Raw genomic sequence first — 21,398 nt, 5'->3', positions numbered from 1 at the left:
AGAATTAACCCTCTCTTTGTTTCACAACAGCGCCCCTTAGTGACTGGGCGGTGTAGTTGCAGCAATTTCAGGCCCGCAGAATTAGGCCCCTTCATTTTTCCAGGTCATTGTTATCTTATCAATATTGTTGCACAATCCTGTGCTGCGACATGTACATGATTATTCCTAAATGCACATCTTATTTGAAACAAATTAAACTTAACTCACTAAGTACTTAAATACTGTGATTGTCCATCAATAAAAAAAAAGATATAAAAAACTTCATCCAATTCGCTGAAGGGCCTAAACCTAAATCAGGGCATTGTTTTAATGCCCTGATTTAAAGCTGTAGTACATATGCCAGGCCTGTAAGTGGTGCTGCAACACTGCTGCAGAAAAACATGATATTGTGCACATAATAATGGTCATAAAAATAATTCATCATAAAAATAGAGCTTTATTCGAATAAGTATACGTTACAATGTATACAGAGACAGATTGAGGAAAGCCAGGAATACGACCACAAAAAAAGATCAACAAATCCAAGCGTAATACAGATGTTAGTGTTTTGAGATTTCCCTACACTGGAACCTTTTTTTGCAAACGTAGTTATTCCTGGGAATGAAAACCCGGTTCTGTGTCGATAAAAATAAAACGATACAATAAAAAAACTTAGCCCTAAAACTTGTTTCAAAATGGACACAGAGCTGAGTCATGTGACTCGGTTTGCTCATGCCACCATGTTGGCAGGAAAAGCTCCTGACCACAAATGAGCGGCACCACTGCTGCTTTCAAGCTTAAAGAACTCACTGTGCACTTTAAATCCAGAGAGATGGAGGAATATATCAGTGAACCTAACAGACTGAATATATACGGTATTATCCTTGTGCTGCCCCCTAGTGTTTTTCACGAGTAACAGCTGGAGCAGACATTATTCCAGAGCTGCAGTATTTCAACATTCTGATGAACGTTTTTCTTATTCCATGCCAGAGAACACTTACACATTGCAACAGACATACATAAAATAAACAAGAAATTGAAGTGAATGTGATCAGGGGAGTTCATTCAGCTGGGAGTGTCGCAAAGAACAGAGTTCACTCCATGTCAGGGTGGGAGGGGTTCAGCCTGCTCCACACTGAGCTCACATTTCCTGGTTCCCTCCCCCTTACATCTGCAGTTTGACAATGGGAGGAGGAGCCAACGGGTGGTGAAGAGCAGGAGCTGACAGGCTCCGCCCACTGCTCTGTCGCATGTTGTTGACTTCAGAGCTCAAACCAGTTCCACTTCTGAGGAAGAGGAAGTCAGACGGTTGTCGGGACTGAGAGGTGAAATGGCGCAGACAGGAGTTCAGCTGCAGAGAGAAACCTTCTCTTGTCCCTGCTGTTTGGATCTTCTGAAGGATCCGGTGACTCTTTCCTGTGGACACAGCTTCTGTATGAACTGTATTAAAGACCACTGGGACACAGAGGATGACAGGAGGATCTACAGCTGCCCTCAGTGTAGAGAGGTCTTCACACCAAGGCCTGAAGTGAAGAAAAGCACCATGTTAGCAGATTTAGTGGAGGAGCTGAAGAAGACTGGACTCCAAGCTGCTCCTGCTGATCACTGCTATGCTGGAGCTCAAGATGTGGCCTGTGATGTCTGCACTGGCAGGAAACTGAAAGCTCTCAAGTCCTGTTTGATTTGTTTGGCCTCTTACTGTGAGGAACATCTCCAGCCTCATCATCAATCACCTCCATTAAAGAAACACAAGCTGGTGGAGCCGTCCAAGAACCTCCAGGAGAACATCTGCCCTCATCATGATGAGGTGATGAAGATGTTCTGCCGCACTGATCAGCAGTGTATCTGTTATCTCTGCTCTGTTGATGAACATAAAGATCATGACACGGTCTCAGCTGCAGCAGAAAGGAAGCAGAAGCAGAGAGAGCTGGATCTGAGTCGAGAAGAAATCCAGCAGACAGTCCAGGACATAGACAGAGACGTGAAGGCGCTTCAACAGGAGGTGAAGACTCTCAGTCTCTCTGCTGATAAAGCAGTGGAGGAAACAGACGAGAGCTTCACTGAGATGATGCGTCTCCTGCAGAAAAGAAGCTCTGATGTGAAGCAGCAGATCAGATCCCAGGAGGAAACTGAAGTGAGTCGAGTAAAAGACGTTGAGAAGAAGCTTCAACAGGAGCTTGTTGAGCTGAAGAAGAGAGAAGCTGAACTGAAGCAGCTCTCACTCACACACGACCACAACCAGTTTCTCCTCAACTTCCGCTCACTGTCAGCACTCAGTCCATCTACACACTCGTCCACCATCAACGTCCGTCCTCTGAGACACTTTGAGGACGTGACGGCGGCTGTGACAAAGGTCAGAGGTCAACTGCAGGACCTCCTGACCAAGACGTGGACAGACATCTCACTGGCTGTGGCTGAAGTAGATGTTTTACTGACAGAACCAGAACCAAAGACCAGAGCTGAATTCTTCAGATATTCACAGGAAATCACACTGGATCCAAACACAGCTCACACACGTCTGTTATTATCTGAGGGAAACAGAAAAGTGACAGTAATGAAGGAAGATCAGTCTTATTCCAGTCACACAGACAGATTCACTGGTTATTGTCAGGTCATGAGTAAACAGAGTCTGACTGGACGTTGTTACTGGGAGGTGAAGTGGACAGGAATACTAGCAGTTTATGTAGCAGTGACATACAAGAACATCAGCAGATCAGAGAGTTCAGATCAATGTATATTTGGATGCAATGACAAATCTTGGGCTTTATTTTGTAACCAAAACAGTTGTAATTTTTTTCACAATAGAATCAGCACTAAAGTCTCAGATGTTAAAGTCTCCAGAGTAGGAGTTTACCTGGACCACAGAGCAGGTCTTCTGTCCTTCTACAGAGTCTCTGACACCATGACTCTGCTCCACAGAGTCCAGACCACATTTACTCAGACTCTCTATGCTGGAGTTCGTCTTTTTTCTCTACCTGGATCCACAGCAAAGTTCTGTAAACTCAAATAGACTTGAGTTCTTTCAGGAGCAGTGAGTTCAACTCTGAGTTTAAATCTTTCACTTCTCTGCTCTCGTCGCTCTGATCACCTGTCAATCAAACAGTGTGGGCGAGTCCACTTGTTTAAAAGATGTTTTTCTTGTCACTTTGTAAAGACACAAATCTATAATCACATTTAACATTTGTCTCTTTGAAAGAACTCATGTTGTTGTCGATGTCAGATTCTTTGATGTTTGCTCAAATTGTCATGATCATGATGATCATCAATGACGAGGTGATTTCTTCTTTTCTTTTCTGTCACATTGAGGTGAAACAAAGTGATTCAAAGTATCTATCCATTGTTGATGATTGTATTATATCATCATGTTGTCATCATTTAATTCCTTATATCTGTGGAGTTTGTTTTAATCAGCCAGATCATTATTTTTTTTATGTTTTTCCATGTTTGAGATCGAGGTGAAACAAAGTGATTGTTTGTTCTTTTTTCTTCCTAAATAAAAAATAAATATCAACATTTGTTTCAGTCCTGAATATTCTTATTCTTATTGTCAAGAATAACTATATTAAAAAAACTAACGTGAAAGTAACGATGACTAAAACGTCATGGTAAGCCAATCAGAGGCAGAGGTGGGCGGGGGGGAGAAAGTTCAAAGGTAACTTCTTTAACTGGAACACATTACTTTCATCACAATAGGGTAAGAGGCAATAAAGTATTGTCTTTTATTCTTTTATTAGCAATAATGTAGTATACATTATACTGAGGAACAATGTGTTTTGATCGCTCTCCGCTCTCACATTGTCGTAGATTATACTGTACAACGTTTTCTATTTAGTTTTCATTTCATTCATTAAACATATTTAATGTTCAGTTTTATTATAAATATCTGAACAAATGCTTAGAATAACCCGTAAAGCAATAGTTAATTTCCCTGGTAACCTTTTACTTATATGATGCTGTAACTCAGTTACTAACTCACTTTTGGATGTAGTAACTACAACAGATTTCCTCTTTTTTGAAAGTAACTCGTTCAAATCTTCTGAGGACGAGGAACTCAGACGGTCGTCGTGACTGAGAGGTGAAATGGCGCAGACAGGAGTTCAGCTGCAGAGAGAAACCTTCTCTTGTCCCTGCTGTTTGGATCTTCTGAAGGATCCGGTGACTCTTTCCTGTGGACACAGCGTCTGTATGAACTGTATTAAAGACCACTGGGACAAAGAGGATGACAGGAGGATCTACAGCTGCCCTCAGTGTAGAGAGGTCTTCACACCGAGGCCTGAAGTGAAGAAAAACACCATGTTAGCAGTTTTAGTGGAGGAGCTGAAGAAGACTGGACTCCACGCTGCTCCTGCTGATCACTGCTATGCTGGAGCTGAAGATGTGGCCTGTGATGTCTGCACTGGCAGGAAACTGAAAGCTCTCAAGTCCTGTTTGGTTTGTTTGGCCTCTTACTGTGAGGAACATCTCCAGCCTCATTATCAATCACCTCCATCCAAGAAACACAAGCTGGTGGAGCCGTCCAAGAACCTCCAGGAGAACATCTGCCCAGTTTCAGCTGCAGCAGAAAGGAAGCAGAAGCAGAGAGAGCTGGATCTGAGTCTAGAAGAAATCCAGCAGACAGTCCAGGACATAGACAACGGTGTTAAGGTGCTTCAACAGCAGAGAAAGACTCTCAGTCTCTCTGCTGATAAAGCAGTGGAAGACACTGACAAGACCTTCACTGAGATGATGCGTCTCCTGCAGAAAAGAAGCTCTGATGTGAAGCAGCAGATCAGATCCAAGCTGGAAACTGAAGTGAGTCGAGTCAAAGACGTTGAGAAGAAGCTTCAGCAGGAGCTCACTAAGCTGAAGAAGAGAGAAGCTGAACTGAAGCAGCTCTCACTCACACACGACCACAACCAGTTTCTCCTCAACTTCCGCTCACTGTCAGCACTCAGTCCATCCACACACTCGTCCACCATCAACGTCCATCCTCTGAGACACTTTGAGGATGTGACAGTGGCTGTGGCAAAGGTCAGAGGTCAACTGCAGGACGTCCTGACCGAGACATGGACAAACATCTCACTGGCTGTGGCTGAAGTAGATGTTTTGCTGACAAAACCAGGACCAAAGACCAGAGCTGAATTCTTCAGATATTCACAGGAAATCACACTGGATCCAAACACAGCAAACACACGTCTGTTATTATCTGAGGGAAACAGAAAAGTGACATTAATGAAGGAAGATTAGTCTTATTCTAGTCACACAGACAGGTTCACTGGTTGGTATCAGTTCCTGAGTAAAGAGAGTCTGACTGGACGTTGTTACTGGGAGGTGGAGTGGAGAGGAAGAGGAGGAGTTTATGTAGCAGTGACGTACAAGAACATCAGCAGATTAGGGAGTTCAGATCAATGTGGTTTTGGATTCAATGACAAATCTTGGGCTTTAGTTTGTAACCAAAACAGTAGTCATTTTTCTCACAATAGAATCAGCACTAGAGTCGCAGATGTTACAGTCTCCACAGTAGGAGTCTACCTGGATCACAGAGCAGGTCTTGTGTCCTTCTACAGAGTCTCTGATACCATGACTCTCCTCCACAGAGTCCAGACCACGTTCACTCAGAATCTCTATGCTGGAGTTGGGTTTTATTCTTCTCCACCTGGATCCACAGCTGAGTCTGTAAACTCAAATAGACTCGAGTTCTTTCAGGAGCAGTGAGTTCAACTCTGTGTTTAAAGAGATTGAAAGAAATGTTGTTGTCAATGTCAGATTCTTTGATGTTTGCTCAAATTGTCATGATCATGATGATCATCAATGAGGAGGTGATTTCTTCTTTTCTTTTCTGTCACATTGAGGTGAAACAAAGTGATTCAAAGTATCTATCCATTGTTGATGATTGTATTATATCATCATGTTGTCATCATTTAATTCCTTATATCTGTGGAGTTTGTTTTAATCAGCCAGATCATTATTATTTTTATGTTTTTCCATGTTTGAGATCGAGGTGACACAAAGTGATTGTTTGTTCTTTTTTCTTCCTAAATAAAAAATAAATATCAACATTTGTTTCAGTCCTGAATATTCTTTTTCTTATTGTCAAGAATAACTCTAATAAAAAAACTAACGTGTAAGTAACGATGACTAAAACGTCATGGTAAGCCAATCAGAGGCAGAGGTGGGCGGGGGGGAGAAAGTTCAAAGGTAACTTCTTTAACTGGAACACATTACTTTCATCACATTAGGGTAAGAGGCAATAAAGTATTGTCTTTTATTCTTTTATTAGCAATAATGTAGTATACATTATACTGAGGAACAAAGTGTTTTGATCGCTCGCCGCTCTCACATTGTCGTAGATTATACTGTACAACGTTTTCTTTTTAGTGTTCATTTCATTCATTAAACTTACTTAATGTTCAGTTTTATTATAAAATATCTGAACAGATGCTTAGAATAACCCGTAAAGCAATAGTTAATTTCCCTGGTAACTTTTTACTTATATGATGCTGTAACTCAGTTACTAACTCACTTTTGGATGGAGTAACTACAACAGATTACCCTTTTTTGAAAGTAACTCGTCCAAATCTTCTGAGGACGAGGAACTCGGACGGTCGTCGGGACTGAGAGGTGAAATGGCGCAGACAGGAGTTCAGCTGCAGAGAGAAACCTTCTCTTGTCCCTGCTGTTTGGATCTTCTGAAGGATCCGGTGACTCTTTCCTGTGGACACAGCGTCTGTATGAACTGTATTAAAGACCACTGGGACAAAGAGGATGACAGGAGGATCTACAGCTGCCCTCAGTGTAGAGAGGTCTTCACACCGAGGCCTGAAGTGAAGAAAAGCACCATGTTAGCAGTTTTAGTGGAGGAGCTGAAGAAGACTGGACTCCAAGCTGCCCCTGCTGATCACTGCTATGCTGGAGCTGAAGATGTGGCCTGTGATGTCTGCACTGGCAGGAAACTGAAAGCTCTCAAGTCCTGTTTGGTTTGTTTGGCCTCTTACTGTGAGGAACATCTCCAGCCTCATCATCAATCACCTCCATTCAAGAAACACAAGCTGGTGGAGCCGTCCAAGAACCTCCAGGAGAACATCTGCCCTCGTCACAATGAGGTGATGAAGATGTTCTGCCGCACTGATCAGCAGTGTATCTGTTATCTCTGCCCTGTGCATGAACATGAAGACCATGACACGGTCTCAGCTGCAGTAGAAAGGAAGCAGAAGCAGAGAGAGCTGGATCTGAGTCTAAATGAAATCCAGCATACAGTCCAGGACATAGACAGAGACGTGAAGGTGCTTCAACAGCAGAGAAAGACTCTCAGTCTCTCTGCTGATAAAGCAGTGGACGACACTGACAAGACCTTCACTGAGATGATGCGTCTCCTGCAGAAAAGAAGCTCTGATGTGAAGCAGCAGATCAGATCCCAGGAGGAAACTGAAGTGAAGCGAGTCAAAGACGTTGAGAAGAAGCTTCAACAGGAGCTCACTGAGCTGAAGAAGAGAGAAGCTGAACTGAAGCAGCTCTCACTCACACACGACCACAACCAGTTTCTCCTCAACTTCCGCTCACTGTCAGCTCTCAGTCCATCCACACACTCGTCCACCATCAACGTCTGTCCTCAGAGACACTTTGAGGAAGTGACAGCGGCTGTGGCAAAGGTCAGAAGTCAACTGCAGGACGACCTGACCAAGACGTGGACAAACTTCTCACTGGCTGTGGCTGAAGTAGATGTTTTACTGCCAGAACCAGAACCAAAGACCAGAGCTGAATTCTTCAGATATTCACAGGAAATCACACTGGATCCAAACACAGTAAACACACGTCTGTTATTATCTGAGGGAAACAGAAAAGTGACATTTATGAAGGAAGATCAGTCTTATTCCAGTCACACAGACAGATTCATTTATTGGTGTCAGGTCCTGAGTAAAGAGAGTCTGACTGGACGTTGTTACTGGGAGGTGGAGTGGAGAGGGAGAGGAAGAGGAGGAGGAGTTTCTGTAGCAGTGACGTACAAGAACATCAGCAGATCAGGGAGTTCAGATGAATGTTCGTTTGGATTCAATGACAAATCTTGGGCTTTAGTTTGTAAACAAAACAGTTGTGAGTTTGTTCACAACAGAATCGGGACTAAAGTCTTTGATGGTTTGTCCTCCAGAGGAGGAGTTTACCTGGACCACAGAGCAGGTCTTCTGTCCTTCTACAGAGTCTCTGACACCATGACTCTCCTCCACAGAGTCCATACTACGTTCACTCAGAATCTCTATGCTGGAGTTAGGTTTCATTCTTCTTCTTCATCTGGAGACACAGCTGAGTTCTTTAAACTGAAATAGACTTGAGTTCTTTCAGGACCAGTGAGTTGTTGTGGGTTTTTTGTATCGATGTCAGATTCTTTGACGTTTGGTCAAATTATCATCATCACGATGATCATCAATGAGGAGGTGATTTGAGATTTCATCGTTTCTGTCACATTGAGGTGAAACAAAGTCATTCAAAGTGTCTATCTATTGTTGATGTTTGTATTATATCATCATGTTGTCATCGTTTTATTCCTTATATCCCGTGGAGTTTGTTTCATTAAAACAGATTATTCTTAACATGTTTGAAGTTGAGGGTGAAAATAAATTCAAAACAAAACAAAACAACGAACAGTTGTCTTGCTATCCAGCTAAAAACATCCATTTTGAACACTTCACTGCAGGCCCCCTGCGTTTCAGACTCAATTCTCGCGAGAACAGCAGCGTCAGCGAGAGCGTACCACCGCTGAATGAGGAAACGTCTTTTATTTAGCGGACACAATAATGGCAGCTAATCGACGACGCCGTCCTTCTCTACGCGGCCCAGTCGGTGTCGGAGGTTCCCCCACTCCTGAGCCTTCGCTGTGAAGCCGCCGTCTTCTTCCAGGTGAGGGGAAATAATAACGCAGCTTACTACGTTGACAGCGAGCTCCGTGGCATCCTGGTGTCCGTTACATCCACCACCCGCCTGGCTGCCACCAAACCCCATTCAAAAATTGCCGATTTTCACGTAGATAGGCTTCTCAACCCATGTATATACATGATAAATCTGTTCATCTGTAATTATGTGTTTGTCCACCCACCACTCTTCAACTCGGGGTTATTGCATTCCGGACTAAATGTATTTTTTCGGCAAAACATGAAACCAAAAAATCTAAACAAAATAACGAGCCCATGTTGCTGTCGTCATCGAAGCAGCCATACAATAACCAGTCTGCGTAAAATACACGTTCTTCACATATTATTCTGTTTTTGACCACATAGCTCAACCATATCATACTGTAATGCACATTTTGTGGGGTTTTTTACGAACCGTTATACATCTTAAATTGCTAGATGTGTGAACGGGGTTTTGAATGGCGGTGGGGCCTTCGCAGTGTGGACAGGATGTGTGACTTTAGAAGACGCAGATATTATAATAATAATATACAACATTTCAGTCTACACGAATAGAAAAGGCCTATGATTCTCTTTTATTTTGAGGTCTCTGCTCTGTGTTCTATAATCACCTCTAGAATAATCATCCTCTTGAAAAATCCTTCCTCCACAGGCTGTAACATGAGTTATAATACTTATTGTTGTTATAAATAACCTTTTCTCCTCTTGTTTGAGCTCCTTTTTTAGTTGTGTACATCATTATTTTAAGAAAAATCCTCGATTAACCAGAAAATAGTCAACACATGAATTGATTATGAAAATAGAGAGCAAAAAGTGTGGAAACGCTTAAAATTAAAACACAATATTGCATCATGATATCACAATTAAGATATTCGAGATGATTTTTCCCCAGAATTTAAAAAGTAAAGGTGCTCGTTTTGATATGGAACGACTAATGCTTCACAATAAAAACATATTTATGATGCAAAATAAATCTAAAAAAGTCATTTCATTTCAAGTAACGTAAATATGAATGTGGACAACTGTAATTAAACACCAAACAAGCTTATTTTTATATGTAAATTAATGTTGTATGTAATACATTTAATAATGTGATGTATTATGTTATAAAAACATTGCTAGCAAACATATTATATTATATTATATTATATTGTGTGTATACAATATATCACCTCGCTGGCGGTGATATAGGTGGGGGGCCACCAGTTTGACACCTCTGCCCTCAAGGAACCGGACATACGTCACTTGAGCAGCACACGCCATAAACGAGCAGGGGAACGTTTTTAAACTACACTTGAACGCAGATTACACACTGCATTACTACAGATTACACACTACATTATTACAGATTACACACTACATAACTAACAGATTACACACTCCCGGACTGTAAAATGTGCAGCTCGTTTATTTAAACGTTTTCCTTGTCTTTGTACATTATTTTAGACGGTTCATATCCGTGAGACTGGCGGGGCGGCGCCCTAGCGACCTCTGGGGATGGGCCGCCGCTGTGATCCCTCACCCTGACCCAGGACTTGACCGTCCCGAACAGAATCAGAGTGGACGTCCCTGTGTCCTGGCCCTGACTTTTTGTCTTCTTGTGTTTCTTCAGTTGCTTCGCCGGCCTTCCTGCTCACCCACAATGCACTGCCAGAGGGTCCCGTGCGCGTCGGACAGACTGATGTAACCGCCGCCACCGCTTCCGTCTTGAGCGCTTCTACCACAGCGTACGTACAGTGAGGTATGAGGAGCCCGTTTGTGCCATCCCATAAAAGTCTGCTGTCAACACGCGCCTGTTTGCAGATGGAATAAAGGACTTTTTGTTCATTTCTGTGTTGTGTTGATTTTTACGGGCCCACTGTAATTTATTTATTTTTTTTCAATCTTGTGTTTCTTTAATTTTGTTCCAGGTCCTGTCCCCGGTTGTTCTCGTTCAGTTATCTTACGGCGATCATGTCCGGCTCAGGCGATTTACCAGGTGAGGATTTCCTCTCAGCTGAGGCTGCTGGGGAACAGAGTTGCCAGCTCGACTCCGCTCGGGTATCAGTCGCGTCGCTTTCCATGACTTCATAGCTCCTCCTCGACGTGGGCGGAGTCATCATAGCAGCGGCTGCGTGCGTGAAACTGCCGTGACGTGGTTTTCCGACGCGACACAGACGCACAAACTAGCGACTTGTAAACCAGATGTTTTGGGTGTAACTGAATCATTAGAATTAATGGATTGGCTCAGTTTGCTTAGAACCTCGTCACAGCAGGAACTATTGGTTCGATCACTGATGGAAAAGCAGGAACTGTGTCGTGGAAAAGCACCATTCGTTTGGGAATTTGGGAAATATATTAATAACTGTGTCCCAAACTTCCTTTTTTTCCTGTTAATTCCCATGTTTTGTCTTTTGCGTCGACAGCCATCGAGGGTTCAGGGATGGGCGGGATGAAGCTTCCCATCGGGATGACCCGGCGAGCCATCAGCTATGACGACAACCTGGAGGCGCCCATGTCCACGCCCCCTCATGACATCAGCATCAACAACCTGTGGAGACGACCCGTCATACCGGAGAGGAAGTTCATGCAGCTGGCTGAGGTGAGGCGCGACCGCGCTCTGCGTAGCGCACGTTTTGTCCAAAGTCTGGCGACGGAGTTCAGGATGTTGTTGTTGTTGTTGTTGTTTCCAACAGGAGGACGAGAGCGGTGCAGTGAGGCACTCTGCGGCGCAGGACAGCGCCCTCCTGAGGCCACGGGGCGTCGTGAAAACCAAAGCCTCGTCCATCATCATGAATTCCCTCATCACCAGTAAGTTTTTTAACGAGTCATCACGATCAGCAGGTCGGCTTCCTAAGGCCCGCCCTCAAACAAAAAACCACTGCGCTAAGAACGAGTGAATTAGTTGCGACATTTTTTTATACATTTCACAAATTAAATCCGATTTTTTTTTATTATTTTTTTAAATGTCGGTACTTGTTGCTCAGGTGTGTGCTACATGTCGTTCTCTCTCTCAGAGCAAACTCAGGACAGTGTGTACAAGTTTGAGCAGAGGGCGGGGCTTACTGACACCAGCTACACGCCCCACAAAGGCCTCACCGCCGAGGAGACGAGACACCACCACCGCGTGCCCGAGTCTCTCCAGGTGAAGATGGCGTCGCCGCTGCACTTTACGTCGATGGAGACAAAAACAGACAAAAACAGACAAAAGGAAAACGGTTGTTTTTGTTGTTGCTCTGTAGAAACTGCAGATCCAGAGCATGGAGACCCGAGAAGAGCGGCCGAGCTCGTCCGCCCAGTCCACGCCGTCCAGCACGCCGCACAGCTCGCCGAAACAACAACGCAGGTACACACACACACACACACACACACACACCAGGTGATCCAGTTTCTCACTGACATTTGCTCCTGTTCTCACTGTTTTTGTGTTGGTTTGTGTGTTTTTTGCAGGACCTGGTTCAGCAGCACGGGGTCGGACGTCGGCATGAGCTCCTCCAGCAGCAGCAGCCTGGACATGGGAGGAGCGGACGCGGGGGCCGGCGCGGTCGAGAAGTGGAGCGTGTTCAATCCCCGGCCGCTCGTCCACAAGTCGACCTCTGACCTGGGATCGGACGCAACAGGTGCAGGTGAACCTCGTCTGTGATTGGTCGAACCTTAACGACTCGGGATGTCGCGATTATAGATTTTCTTGGTACAATTATTGTCAGAGAATCGATCACGATATTACGATTATCGCGATTATTATGTGTTTCACAACATTATGAATGTGTAAAGTCACATGAACGCTGCTTATAGGTCTTAAAAGTTTCATTTATTTCTGTCATAATGTAGCAAATACACGAAACTATGATATAGGAACAATTATGAATTTTTGCTCGTTGAACTCTTGAAGCTTGAATCCATCATTTCTCCTGAGGACTTTCCTGCCAACATGGCGGTGTGAGCAAACGGAGTCACATGACGTCCGGAGCTTGTCCTGCGTTACAAACAAACGACCTTCAGACCGACGGTAAACACAGATTCTTCACTCGAGCGTCGAGTGAAGTTCGTCTCGTCTCTTTGTCCCATGATTCCAGATGTGGGATTTGAGTCGTCTGCGTTTTTCACCCGTGGATCAGTTCAGTCTGTTTGGAAAACTACTTCACACTTTTCATGACTTTAGGTCGGTGCGTAGGAATGTTGTGGTTTTTTTGTACTTCAGTGATAAATTATTGTTAAATATAAATGTTATTTTATGATTTCAAACAATTCTTCATGGTACTTAGTCTTTATATTCACTTTTATCTCTTTAAAACTTACATTTTTATTTGCTCTGACAATAGTTTTTAAGTTTTTTAATATGTGTGTATATATACATATATATACATATATATGTGTGTATATATATACATATACATATACATATATATATATATATATATATATATATATATATATATATATATATATGTATATGTATATATGAAACAAGAAAATATTCCCATTGAAGAAGCTGAGGTTATCAGTTTATTCATTTAGTAATCGTGATGTTACATGAAGATCAAACGACAGGAAATAAAATCCAACCGCAGCTTTAAATATTGGGCGTGACGAGTGATGTCCCTCCTCTCTTCTCCCAGCAGGCTTTGCGCTGCAGGCGTACCGCGGCGCCCAGAAGCCGACCCCGATGGAGGTGATGAAGTCGCAGGCCGCGCGGCTCAACGACGGCGTCGACGCCCAGAGGATGGCCCCTCCCAAAATGGAGATCCCCACGGTGGAGGGCCGGCGCCAGGGGGCGCGGCCGCACAAGCTCAAACCCAGAGACATGAACGTCCTCACGCCGTCGGGTTTCTGAGCGGGGCGCGGCGCCGCGGGTCACCCCGCGTATACTCGTGCAACGCGTCCGTGCATTTCACTCATTCTTACCTCAGCGACGTGTCAGAAGAACCCGTCCCTTAGCTCTGCTTCAGCGGCAAAAACAACGGCAAACACTTTATTCACAATAACGAAACTTAAACTCACTACAGAGGAGGAGAGTGGACATGAGTTAAGAGTCAGGAAGTGACTCCCTATCACTTTTTCTTGTCCAATAAGAGCTCCAGACGTCACGTGACGCAGTCTGACTCGCAGCATTAAAGGGGAAACTTAAGGGTAACGCGCCCCTTACTTTATCAGGTAGAATAAATGTTTTCTCTAAGAATACAGTAAGACCAGGAGCGGACCATGCGTTGGACTGCTTTCAAACCACTAACACAAGATATGTTTCCCCTTAAGTTTCCCCCTTAACTCCCAACCAGGTCGCTGGAAATCTGGGAGCCCCTCAACGTCAGCGTCTGTGGCTCTTCGCTGATCCACCAAAAGACCGCGTTTCCACCGAGCAGAGCGGCTCAGTTCAGTTCTGTACATTTTTGTTTTTTTTTGTGTGTTTTCCATTAGTAATAGAACCCTAATAACCCGCCCATATGTGCATACATTTATATTATCTGCTGATAGATATTCCGCTTTGCTCCGTTACATCCACGTTGGCTGAACTCTGCCGTCAAACGTTTTTACTTTTCTTTTGGTGGTTTTGAAATCATTCCCTTTTTAAATGCACTTTATCCTCGCGCTGATCCCCCACAGACGCCCGTCCACATGGAAGTATATAATAATAATAATAATAATAATAATAATAATGTCATAAATGTCTCTAGAAGCGTCTGGTTTTTGTTCTTAAAGGTTCGTTTCACTGATGCCGAGTCGACGGAATCACAGAAACCAATTCCTTACATGTGAAATCAGAACAATGCTATAATTAGTTCCATGTATTTAATATTTTTGTCTTTAAATCCTCGACTGAAGCGAAAGTTTAAATAATAACAAGCCGTTTCATGAGTTCAGAATCGTCTTTGAACACTCCAGTGTTTTTAAATGCGACGTTTCCTCGAGACGACGGTTCATAGAGCTTGAAAAAGAAAGGCACTGCCTCTTATTTGTCGGCGTATTAACGTGAGTAAGTTTGTCGCGGTTCGATGTCGTGTGATGTCGTGTGTTTCTGATCTGTTACGTTTTGTTACATTGGTTCGTCGTGTGAAAGTGCGTCGCCCTTTAAACCTCTGACTGAATTTATGTTTATGTCGTGTTCCGCAGCCTCTCTCATTTATTTCATTTAGCTTCCTTCTGTTTAGAGTTTTTCAAAATAAATGTCACAGTCTCATCGCAAGTACGAGCGTCTCTGGTTATTTCTGCTGTGATTTGTTTTCTGTGTCCACCGTTTTCTCCTTTATGAGTTTTATATCGCAGTTTTTATCTCGTGACCTCATGAACTCCTTCAAAATAAACATAGGAACAAGTGGAATTACTGATCTGTTCACGTTAATGACACCGAAATAAAAGTAAAAGGTTTTCTCGCAGTGGAAACAGACATTTTCCACATTTGGCACAGATTTGCTCACGGTTTACGTCGGGACAGTCGACCTCGACCTTTCAAAACACTGGTCGTGTTCACCGTCCCTTGCATTACCGGTGACAACCACCAGATGGTGCTCTGCATCGCTTTCACAGTTTAAAAGAAGAAAAAAACTCTGCTGATAACGTTATGTGCAGAAACCATTGTTTTATTGAACCTTTAATGGAAAAGTGTGGTCATGCAGCGTGAACAGGACACGATCGTACAGGTTATTGTAATCAATCAGAAATCTTTGACGTACAAACAGATTCCACGTACACTTCAGGAACAAAATGAAACGTCTGTGTGTTTTAGAGGGTTTTAAATATGTCAACAAAGCATCCGCATTCATTTTTTTCTATGTGGAATTCAAAGGTTTTCCCACGTCGTTCTGTCTCCGACTCATCAGGAAGACGTCACTGAAGTTCTTTTTTGGGAACTTTTGAGTTTGGTTTCCCAAAAAAAAACACTTTTTCAGACACTTCCTGACTTTTATTCTTGAGACGTCGTCGATATTAAGACGGTAAACCTCCAACGTTTGATTGTTTCACAGCCCAGAACTGGAGGCAGTGGACGCTCCAACGTGACAAGGCTTCAAATGTAGACCCAAGAGAGTGATTGATGGGAGTGCAGAAATGTTTAGTGATCTGAGGATCTGACCATCTTGGATTGTTTGGAACACCCTGACTGAGTCTTCGTTGAGGATCCATCAGTGTCTCCACACAACTTGTTTCCTTCAGTGGTCTACTTTGGATGTTCACCCATCCATGTTTCTATCAAGCTTCCTCCAGTTAACCCTCATGACCTAACTCCTCCTCCTCTGACCTTTCCTCAGAGGCTCCCTCTCGCTCCGTCCCCGGCCTTCCGCTTGATCTCCCCGTACATCTGGAAGAACATCTCCATCTCTCTCTGCAGCGTGTCGTTGTGGAGGTCCGCGTCGGCCTTGGCTCGCTCCATGTTGCGGATCTTGAGCTCGGCGACGCTCTGGCTGCGCCTCTGCTGCTCCAGACTGAGCCGCAGCACGGCCACCTGCCGCTTCAGGACGTCGTTGCAGCGCTCCAACCTGCGGGGGATTGACAGGGGTTCACTGCCTGGACTGTTGACCACACAGTTGGGTCCAGGTGTCCAGTAATGATGAGCACATGAATTAGACTTCTGTGTGATTAATGTGTTCACATCACTTTTACATTGTGAACAAGTGAAAACTGTGGACGAGTCCAAGTGGCAACAGTCAATCAATAAATACACCATTAAATAATGACTCACATGTGTCTCACATTCATTCATTCACATTGGAATTAAATACAGAAATGTCTCATGATTAAATGTGTCATTCATTCATTCAAATACCAAATTCATTTGATGTAAATGAATTTGTATAAAAGCTAAATGACGTTTTAGCTCTTTATCTTAAAATGATCAATATCAATAATTGTGAGAATAAATTTATATGTTTCCTCGTGTTCTAGATTTACTAGGACACTGTTGATAGTTTATTTATTATTATTATTATTATTATATATTTGGAATTCTTTTGTCCACATATACTGGGACAATTTTATTTGAGTTTTTTTGTGGACAGTGTTGTCTCACCTCTGTATCCTGGCCTGGTACTCGGACCTCTGCTGAGCCATCTGCTGCTGCAGTTTACCCAGGAGCGAGTGAGCCTCCGCAGACTGTGGCAGAGATTCAGGTCCATGGAGGTCTGCGGGACCGGAGGGGAGGAACACCTCTGAACTTCCCGTACTCAGAGGGCTGTCACAGATTACAGAGGCTGGAGAGTTGGGATGATGGATGCTGTCATCATCATCATCATCATCAGTGATGATGTGTTCGTGATTGCCCTTGTTTTCCTCTTCCTCTTCCCGACTTGAGGCTAACCTTTCAGGTTTTTGTGGTGAACCAACTGGCTCCACAACGTCAATGCACTCGTCCAGTGGTAGACCCTCACAGGAAGACCACGAAGAAGAGGAGTCTCTTGTCTTCCCGGCTTCCCCTAACTCTGCTTCTTCCTCACCACTTCCAACGTGGCCGACTGAATCATTGTCTTCATCGTCTTCCTTATCGTCATCCTCCGCCCTCTGACGTGAAGGCGCTCCGTCCAGGTTGTCATAAGCAGAAGTGGCGCTGTCCTCCTGAGCATCACTGCTGCCCCCACTCGCTGGTTCTGGTTCTGCACCTTCTTCCTCTGCCGCAGCAGAAGTCCAGAAACCAGCGTCGGCCTCCGCCGGCCCCGGCCACACCTTTGTCCAGCCTGTGACCGTCAGTCTGGACGTGGAGCTGTCTTGCAGCTGGAGGCTAGATGAAGACGCTTGGACATGTGAAGAAGATGATCCTTCACCAGCACGACCCTGGTGATAATCCAGTCTGTCACCGTGGTTCTGAGGGGACTGATTTAAGGAAGGCAGGGGGTAGAAGCAGTTCTCTGGGTGGGACGAGGTGTAGCGGTGGCCGAGGAGTCTCTTCTGGGCCCAGGACGAGTCAGAGTTGGCTGCAGAAGAGTAGGCGCAGCTATGAAAACAAGGAAGAAGAGGTTAGACTTTGAAGATGAGCGTGACAACACCAGGATTCCTCAATCGCGATCCTGGGGACCAACATGTTTAAGATGTGGAAACATCTAAAACGTGCAGGGATGTGGGTCCCCAGGACCGGGACTGAGAAATCCTGGACTACAACGCAACAGAATGAGATTTGGGTGAAGGTTAGTATTCGACATTGGGCGTAAATAGATGAGAAAGGAGATGGTTGGTTGTTAGGCATGTCTGGAACAGATGTATAGAAGGCCAGGAGGGAGCAGAGTCAGTGCTCAGGGTTCCTCGCTGGTGTGGAGTCGCCTGAGTCTACTCTGAGCCACAGACAACACCTGAGGAAGGCAGAGACGGGAGCCGTGTGACGAGTATTGAATGATAGAGGAGATGAATGGAAAAACTCATCTATAGTTACGTTTGGTCATCGTTGTACCTGTCGGTCCGCGCATCAGAAGCAGACTGTCCCGGATCTCGGGAGCGCTCTGCGATGAGCGGCATGGACAGTTGGCGAAGGCAGGGTGACGAGTGAAGGTGAGGCTGTCGCAGAGCGCTCGGCGACGCGCGACGACCTCCAGGGGGGCGGTCGGAGGCGGGCGGAGAGACTTTGGCAAACAGAGACTCGTGACCTCGAATCAACTCCAGCATCAGCACATGGACGAGCGCTGCACCTATAGGACAACGTTCGCGGTATTTAGATAAAGAAATGCATCAGAGTATCTCCAAGAACTTTGATTACAGTAAGAAAACCTGGCAACCTTTCCAGCTGGGATTGGTTCCACTGACCACGTGGCCCATCCCTTTAAGCCCTAAGCCTAAAACTGCACACTCATAATGAAACGAGTATATCTCTGCAACCACAAGGTCTATTTGAATACTTTGACCAAACAAATACTCGATTAATGGAGAAAATAATAGCATTAACATTTATAACATTTCCTGGATATTTTTATTGTGAACTATATATGAGTCAACACGGACACTTTCTCTTTTTTGAAATTCTACTAAACCACTTTTAGCACATTTTATAAACATCTGTGTCATTTGTATTTTCTCATGTATTAAACTGCTTTTTTTCACTTTTATATTCACGATTAGTGTTCAATAAAACAGTTAAATCAAAGTTCATATATTTTTCATTCCAAAAACGAACACCAGGTGGCTCATTGAGCCGTTTCTCTCTTTCCTGGCCCGTATCTCAGCGAGGGGTGGGTCTATATGAATGGACGACATCTCATTGGCTTCCTTACAGCCAATAGAAGGACGCTGTCGCCTCGAAAATGTGATTGACAGCTTTGTTAGCCAATGAGAAACAGCAGATTGCCCAGACGAGAATCAGCAGATTGCCCGGACTGGTTGCTGCCCGGAATGTTTTGAGTGTAACACAGGAAGTCCGTCTGACAGGCAGCGCTTTGTTTACGCTGGATAATCAACTTTTCACGGATAAAGATCTCAGGTAAGAGCATTTTTACAGTTGTTGTTCAGTAAAACTGTTTTCTGTTGTCTTTGTTCTTTGGCTTCGATATCCGACTGCTTTTGACGTAAACTGTTGGAAACAAGCTTTCATTTAAGCCATAGGGAGTTTGTTTGTTTTGGACAAAGTTTGATATGTAGTTATTCACTTAGTTGTCATTTGAGCTGCGTTTGTCACATTTATAATACGTTTTACAGATTCTGCTGTTTAATTTGATGCACACTTTTTTTCACGATCCTTCTTCACGAATCGTTGCGCAGACTCGCCCATTTGGGGGACCTTTCCGGTTTAAGGGTACTTTGGTGGAATAACCTATTATTTGCTGAGAAACTTGGTCCAAAACCCACAATCCTGAACAATGAATAGTGTGTTATTAAAGAAGCTGGTGTTCATCAGTCATCAGGTTATTGCTCTACCTCCCATGATGCTTTGCGGGTCCTGTGCCTTTGCTCGGAGGATGTTTGGCCCAAACACAGTGGCCAGGTTTTGGTCGCTCATTTTGTTGCTCCCAGAATAACTCTGCACTTCATTCAGAAACCTGTACAGACACAAACGACACTTTAAGAATCTTCTTATGTTTATGTCCAGTAATTCCTATTTTTATAAGTAAGTAAAAAAAAAACCTTACTGGCAAATAAAGTTGAGTAGGTTGAAGTTTGCGACTGGCAACTCATGCAGGAGAATCCTCAACTCCTCCAAACCCTGAGGGAGGATACAATAGAACTTGTAATGCCGTTTTTCAGCACTTTTGATGGCAGTGAGCAATCGAACTAGTTAAACAGCCGTAGGTCAGAGTTTTTACCCGTGCGCGGTCACTCCTCAGCCTCTGTCCACACAGCAGGAAGTCCTGGTAGCAGCTGTAAGGCACCAAAGGCTCAGGCAGCTGTCTGAGGTAGAGCTTCAGCAGGGAAGCCACCGTGTGGATATCTGTGCTACTGCAGGAAAAAAACGCACAGCAAGCGAACGTTTTTTTCCAACAAAACATGTCACCTGAAAACAGCACAGAGAAAAAGTGAGCGGATTGCACCTGTCGAAGGACGGTCTCTCGCCTGAATCGAAAGCCTCCTGCAGCTCCTTCACCAGACTGGCCTGTCCAGGCTGACGAAACAAGCCCACTTCATGCAGGCCGCGCTCCCGGATGAAGGTCACGCACTGCTCAACCACCAGAGGAACCAAACGCATCCCATAACGCCGCTCATACAGCACCGTCTCCTCCAAGCTCTGCCCAAACACCCCTGTAAATCAGCAGGGATTAAGTGAGACTCCTCTGGGACCAAGCTCCAATAAAGCTGTAGACGATGGATGAACCATTTCTTGCCACTAGAGGGCTCCAGAACTCAAAATTTAAGTTGATTTCCGTGCAACCAAATGAAGTCATTTTTGTTTATGCATTTACCTGTAAAAGGAATCCACACCCCCTTGTTGAGGCTCTTCAACCACTCATCACCCTGACCGGCGCTGTTGGACAGGAAGAAATACGAGCCCGGACTGGCCAACACATCTCTGTTTCCTGCAACGCACAAAAACGTCAAGTTGTGTGTCCACAGGTGCAGACAACTCACGTGCAGCTTCCCCTCTCTGCTCCACTATGACTGTCCTCTTCAAAGTGACGTCAAAGACTCTCTCACACACTCACACACTCACACACTCACCTCTGACAGGCTCCTTAAGACCCTGAGTCGGCATTTTATGAGATGTAACTCAAGGGCAACACAGCACAAGAGGGATTAACAGGTAATATGTTGATGTGTCTCACCTTTGTGGCCTGTACTGTCATTTTTCCAGGACTTGAAACAGCTGAGTCCCATGCTGCAGCACTCCTTCACAGGTTGTAGATGCTCAGTGCAACAGTCAACGCAATGACGCCACTTTCTCTCTTTTTCTTGCAGGCTACTGAAGGTTTGGAACGAAATCACATTCCATTGTTGAGGAATTCCGAGCCCCTGTCATCGCAGTTGGAAGACGGAACGGTTGAATCGTGGACCTTCACCTTTATTCCCCCGGATAAGATGGACTCCGGTAAATGAAGTGTCTTTTTGGTGCATAGATTGGGAATGTTTGACCTGAAATTCCTGTTATTTTCTGGAAAAAAAGTGATTCCTCGTGTATCATAGAAGGTCCTTTAAAAAGGTGGGAGTGGTGATTGTGGTGAG

General features: G+C 44.4%; 4 protein-coding genes and 1 pseudogene across 6 annotated transcripts; 4 read left to right on the top strand and 1 right to left on the bottom strand.

Moving 5' to 3' along the window:
* The first annotated feature begins 1,211 nt into the window (after window positions 1-1,211).
* Window positions 1,212-3,449, top strand: LOC131458524 (tripartite motif-containing protein 16-like). The gene has a single exon (XM_058627686.1). It carries the CDS (start codon window positions 1,310-1,312, stop codon window positions 2,987-2,989), a length of 1,680 nt encoding a protein of 559 aa, XP_058483669.1. The 5' UTR covers window positions 1,212-1,309; the 3' UTR covers window positions 2,990-3,449.
* A 235-nt stretch (window positions 3,450-3,684) lies between these two features.
* Window positions 3,685-6,011, top strand: LOC131458527 (tripartite motif-containing protein 16-like; annotated as a pseudogene).
* Window positions 6,012-6,209: 198 nt separating this feature from the next.
* LOC131459006 (tripartite motif-containing protein 16-like) lies at window positions 6,210-8,583 on the top strand. The gene has a single exon (XM_058628424.1). The coding sequence runs from the start codon at window positions 6,585-6,587 to the stop codon at window positions 8,277-8,279; it is 1,695 nt and encodes a 564-aa protein (XP_058484407.1). The 5' UTR covers window positions 6,210-6,584; the 3' UTR covers window positions 8,280-8,583.
* A 105-nt stretch (window positions 8,584-8,688) lies between these two features.
* Window positions 8,689-15,021, top strand: LOC131459009 (putative monooxygenase p33MONOX). Of its 3 annotated transcripts, none has more exons than XM_058628430.1 (9): window positions 8,689-8,850; window positions 10,474-10,588; window positions 10,772-10,839; window positions 11,267-11,442; window positions 11,537-11,651; window positions 11,858-11,985; window positions 12,083-12,186; window positions 12,291-12,466; window positions 13,460-15,021. In XM_058628430.1, the coding sequence occupies exons 3-9, from the start codon at window positions 10,815-10,817 to the stop codon at window positions 13,672-13,674; spliced, it is 939 nt and encodes a 312-aa protein (XP_058484413.1). In that variant the 5' UTR covers window positions 8,689-8,850; window positions 10,474-10,588; window positions 10,772-10,814; the 3' UTR covers window positions 13,675-15,021. The 3 variants fall into 3 exon arrangements, with proteins under 3 accessions (XP_058484413.1, XP_058484414.1, XP_058484412.1); XM_058628431.1 differs by having other exon boundaries at window positions 10,474-10,602; window positions 13,463-15,021; XM_058628429.1 differs by having other exon boundaries at window positions 10,474-10,602.
* A 261-nt stretch (window positions 15,022-15,282) lies between these two features.
* LOC131459005 (rho GTPase-activating protein 22-like) lies at window positions 15,283-21,100 on the bottom strand. Its single transcript, XM_058628423.1, has 9 exons — window positions 21,002-21,100; window positions 20,642-20,755; window positions 20,273-20,480; window positions 20,048-20,180; window positions 19,874-19,947; window positions 19,662-19,783; window positions 18,208-18,442; window positions 16,840-17,757; window positions 15,283-16,309 (listed from the first exon to the last, which is right to left on the bottom strand). The coding sequence occupies exons 1-9, from the start codon at window positions 21,051-21,053 to the stop codon at window positions 16,078-16,080; spliced, it is 2,088 nt and encodes a 695-aa protein (XP_058484406.1). The 5' UTR covers window positions 21,054-21,100; the 3' UTR covers window positions 15,283-16,077.
* Between the last annotated feature and the right edge of the window lie 298 nt (window positions 21,101-21,398).

Source organism: Solea solea, chromosome 4 (genome assembly GCF_958295425.1).
Source record: "Solea solea chromosome 4, fSolSol10.1, whole genome shotgun sequence".
Taxonomy (NCBI): domain Eukaryota; kingdom Metazoa; phylum Chordata; class Actinopteri; order Pleuronectiformes; family Soleidae; genus Solea; species Solea solea.
The sequence above is the reverse complement of the archived record's forward strand: the minus strand, read 5'-3'. Positions and strand labels throughout refer to the sequence as shown.

Bases quoted from the DNA above. Each gene is read 5' to 3' on its own strand.
- LOC131458524 (XM_058627686.1), top strand. From the start codon at position 1,310: ATGGCGCAGACAGGAGTTCAGCTGCAGAGAGAAACCTTCTCTTGTCCC.
- LOC131459006 (XM_058628424.1), top strand. From the start codon at position 6,585: ATGGCGCAGACAGGAGTTCAGCTGCAGAGAGAAACCTTCTCTTGTCCC.
- LOC131459009 (XM_058628430.1), top strand. From the start codon at position 10,815: ATGTCCGGCTCAGGCGATTTACCAG. The intron at 10,840-11,266 runs GTGAGGATTTCC...TTGCGTCGACAG, and splicing joins CGGCTCAGGCGATTTACCAG to CCATCGAGGGTTCAGGGATG. The intron at 12,467-13,459 runs GTGAACCTCGTC...CTCTTCTCCCAG, and splicing joins ATCGGACGCAACAGGTGCAG to CAGGCTTTGCGCTGCAGGCG.
- LOC131459005 (XM_058628423.1), bottom strand. From the start codon at position 21,053: ATGGGACTCAGCTGTTTCAAGTCCTGGAAAAATGACAGTACAGGCCAC. The intron at 20,181-20,272 runs GTGCAATCCGCT...TTTTTCCTGCAG, and splicing joins GAGAGACCGTCCTTCGACAG to TAGCACAGATATCCACACGG. The intron at 17,758-18,207 runs GTACAACGATGA...TTGTTTTCATAG, and splicing joins TCTGATGCGCGGACCGACAG to CTGCGCCTACTCTTCTGCAG.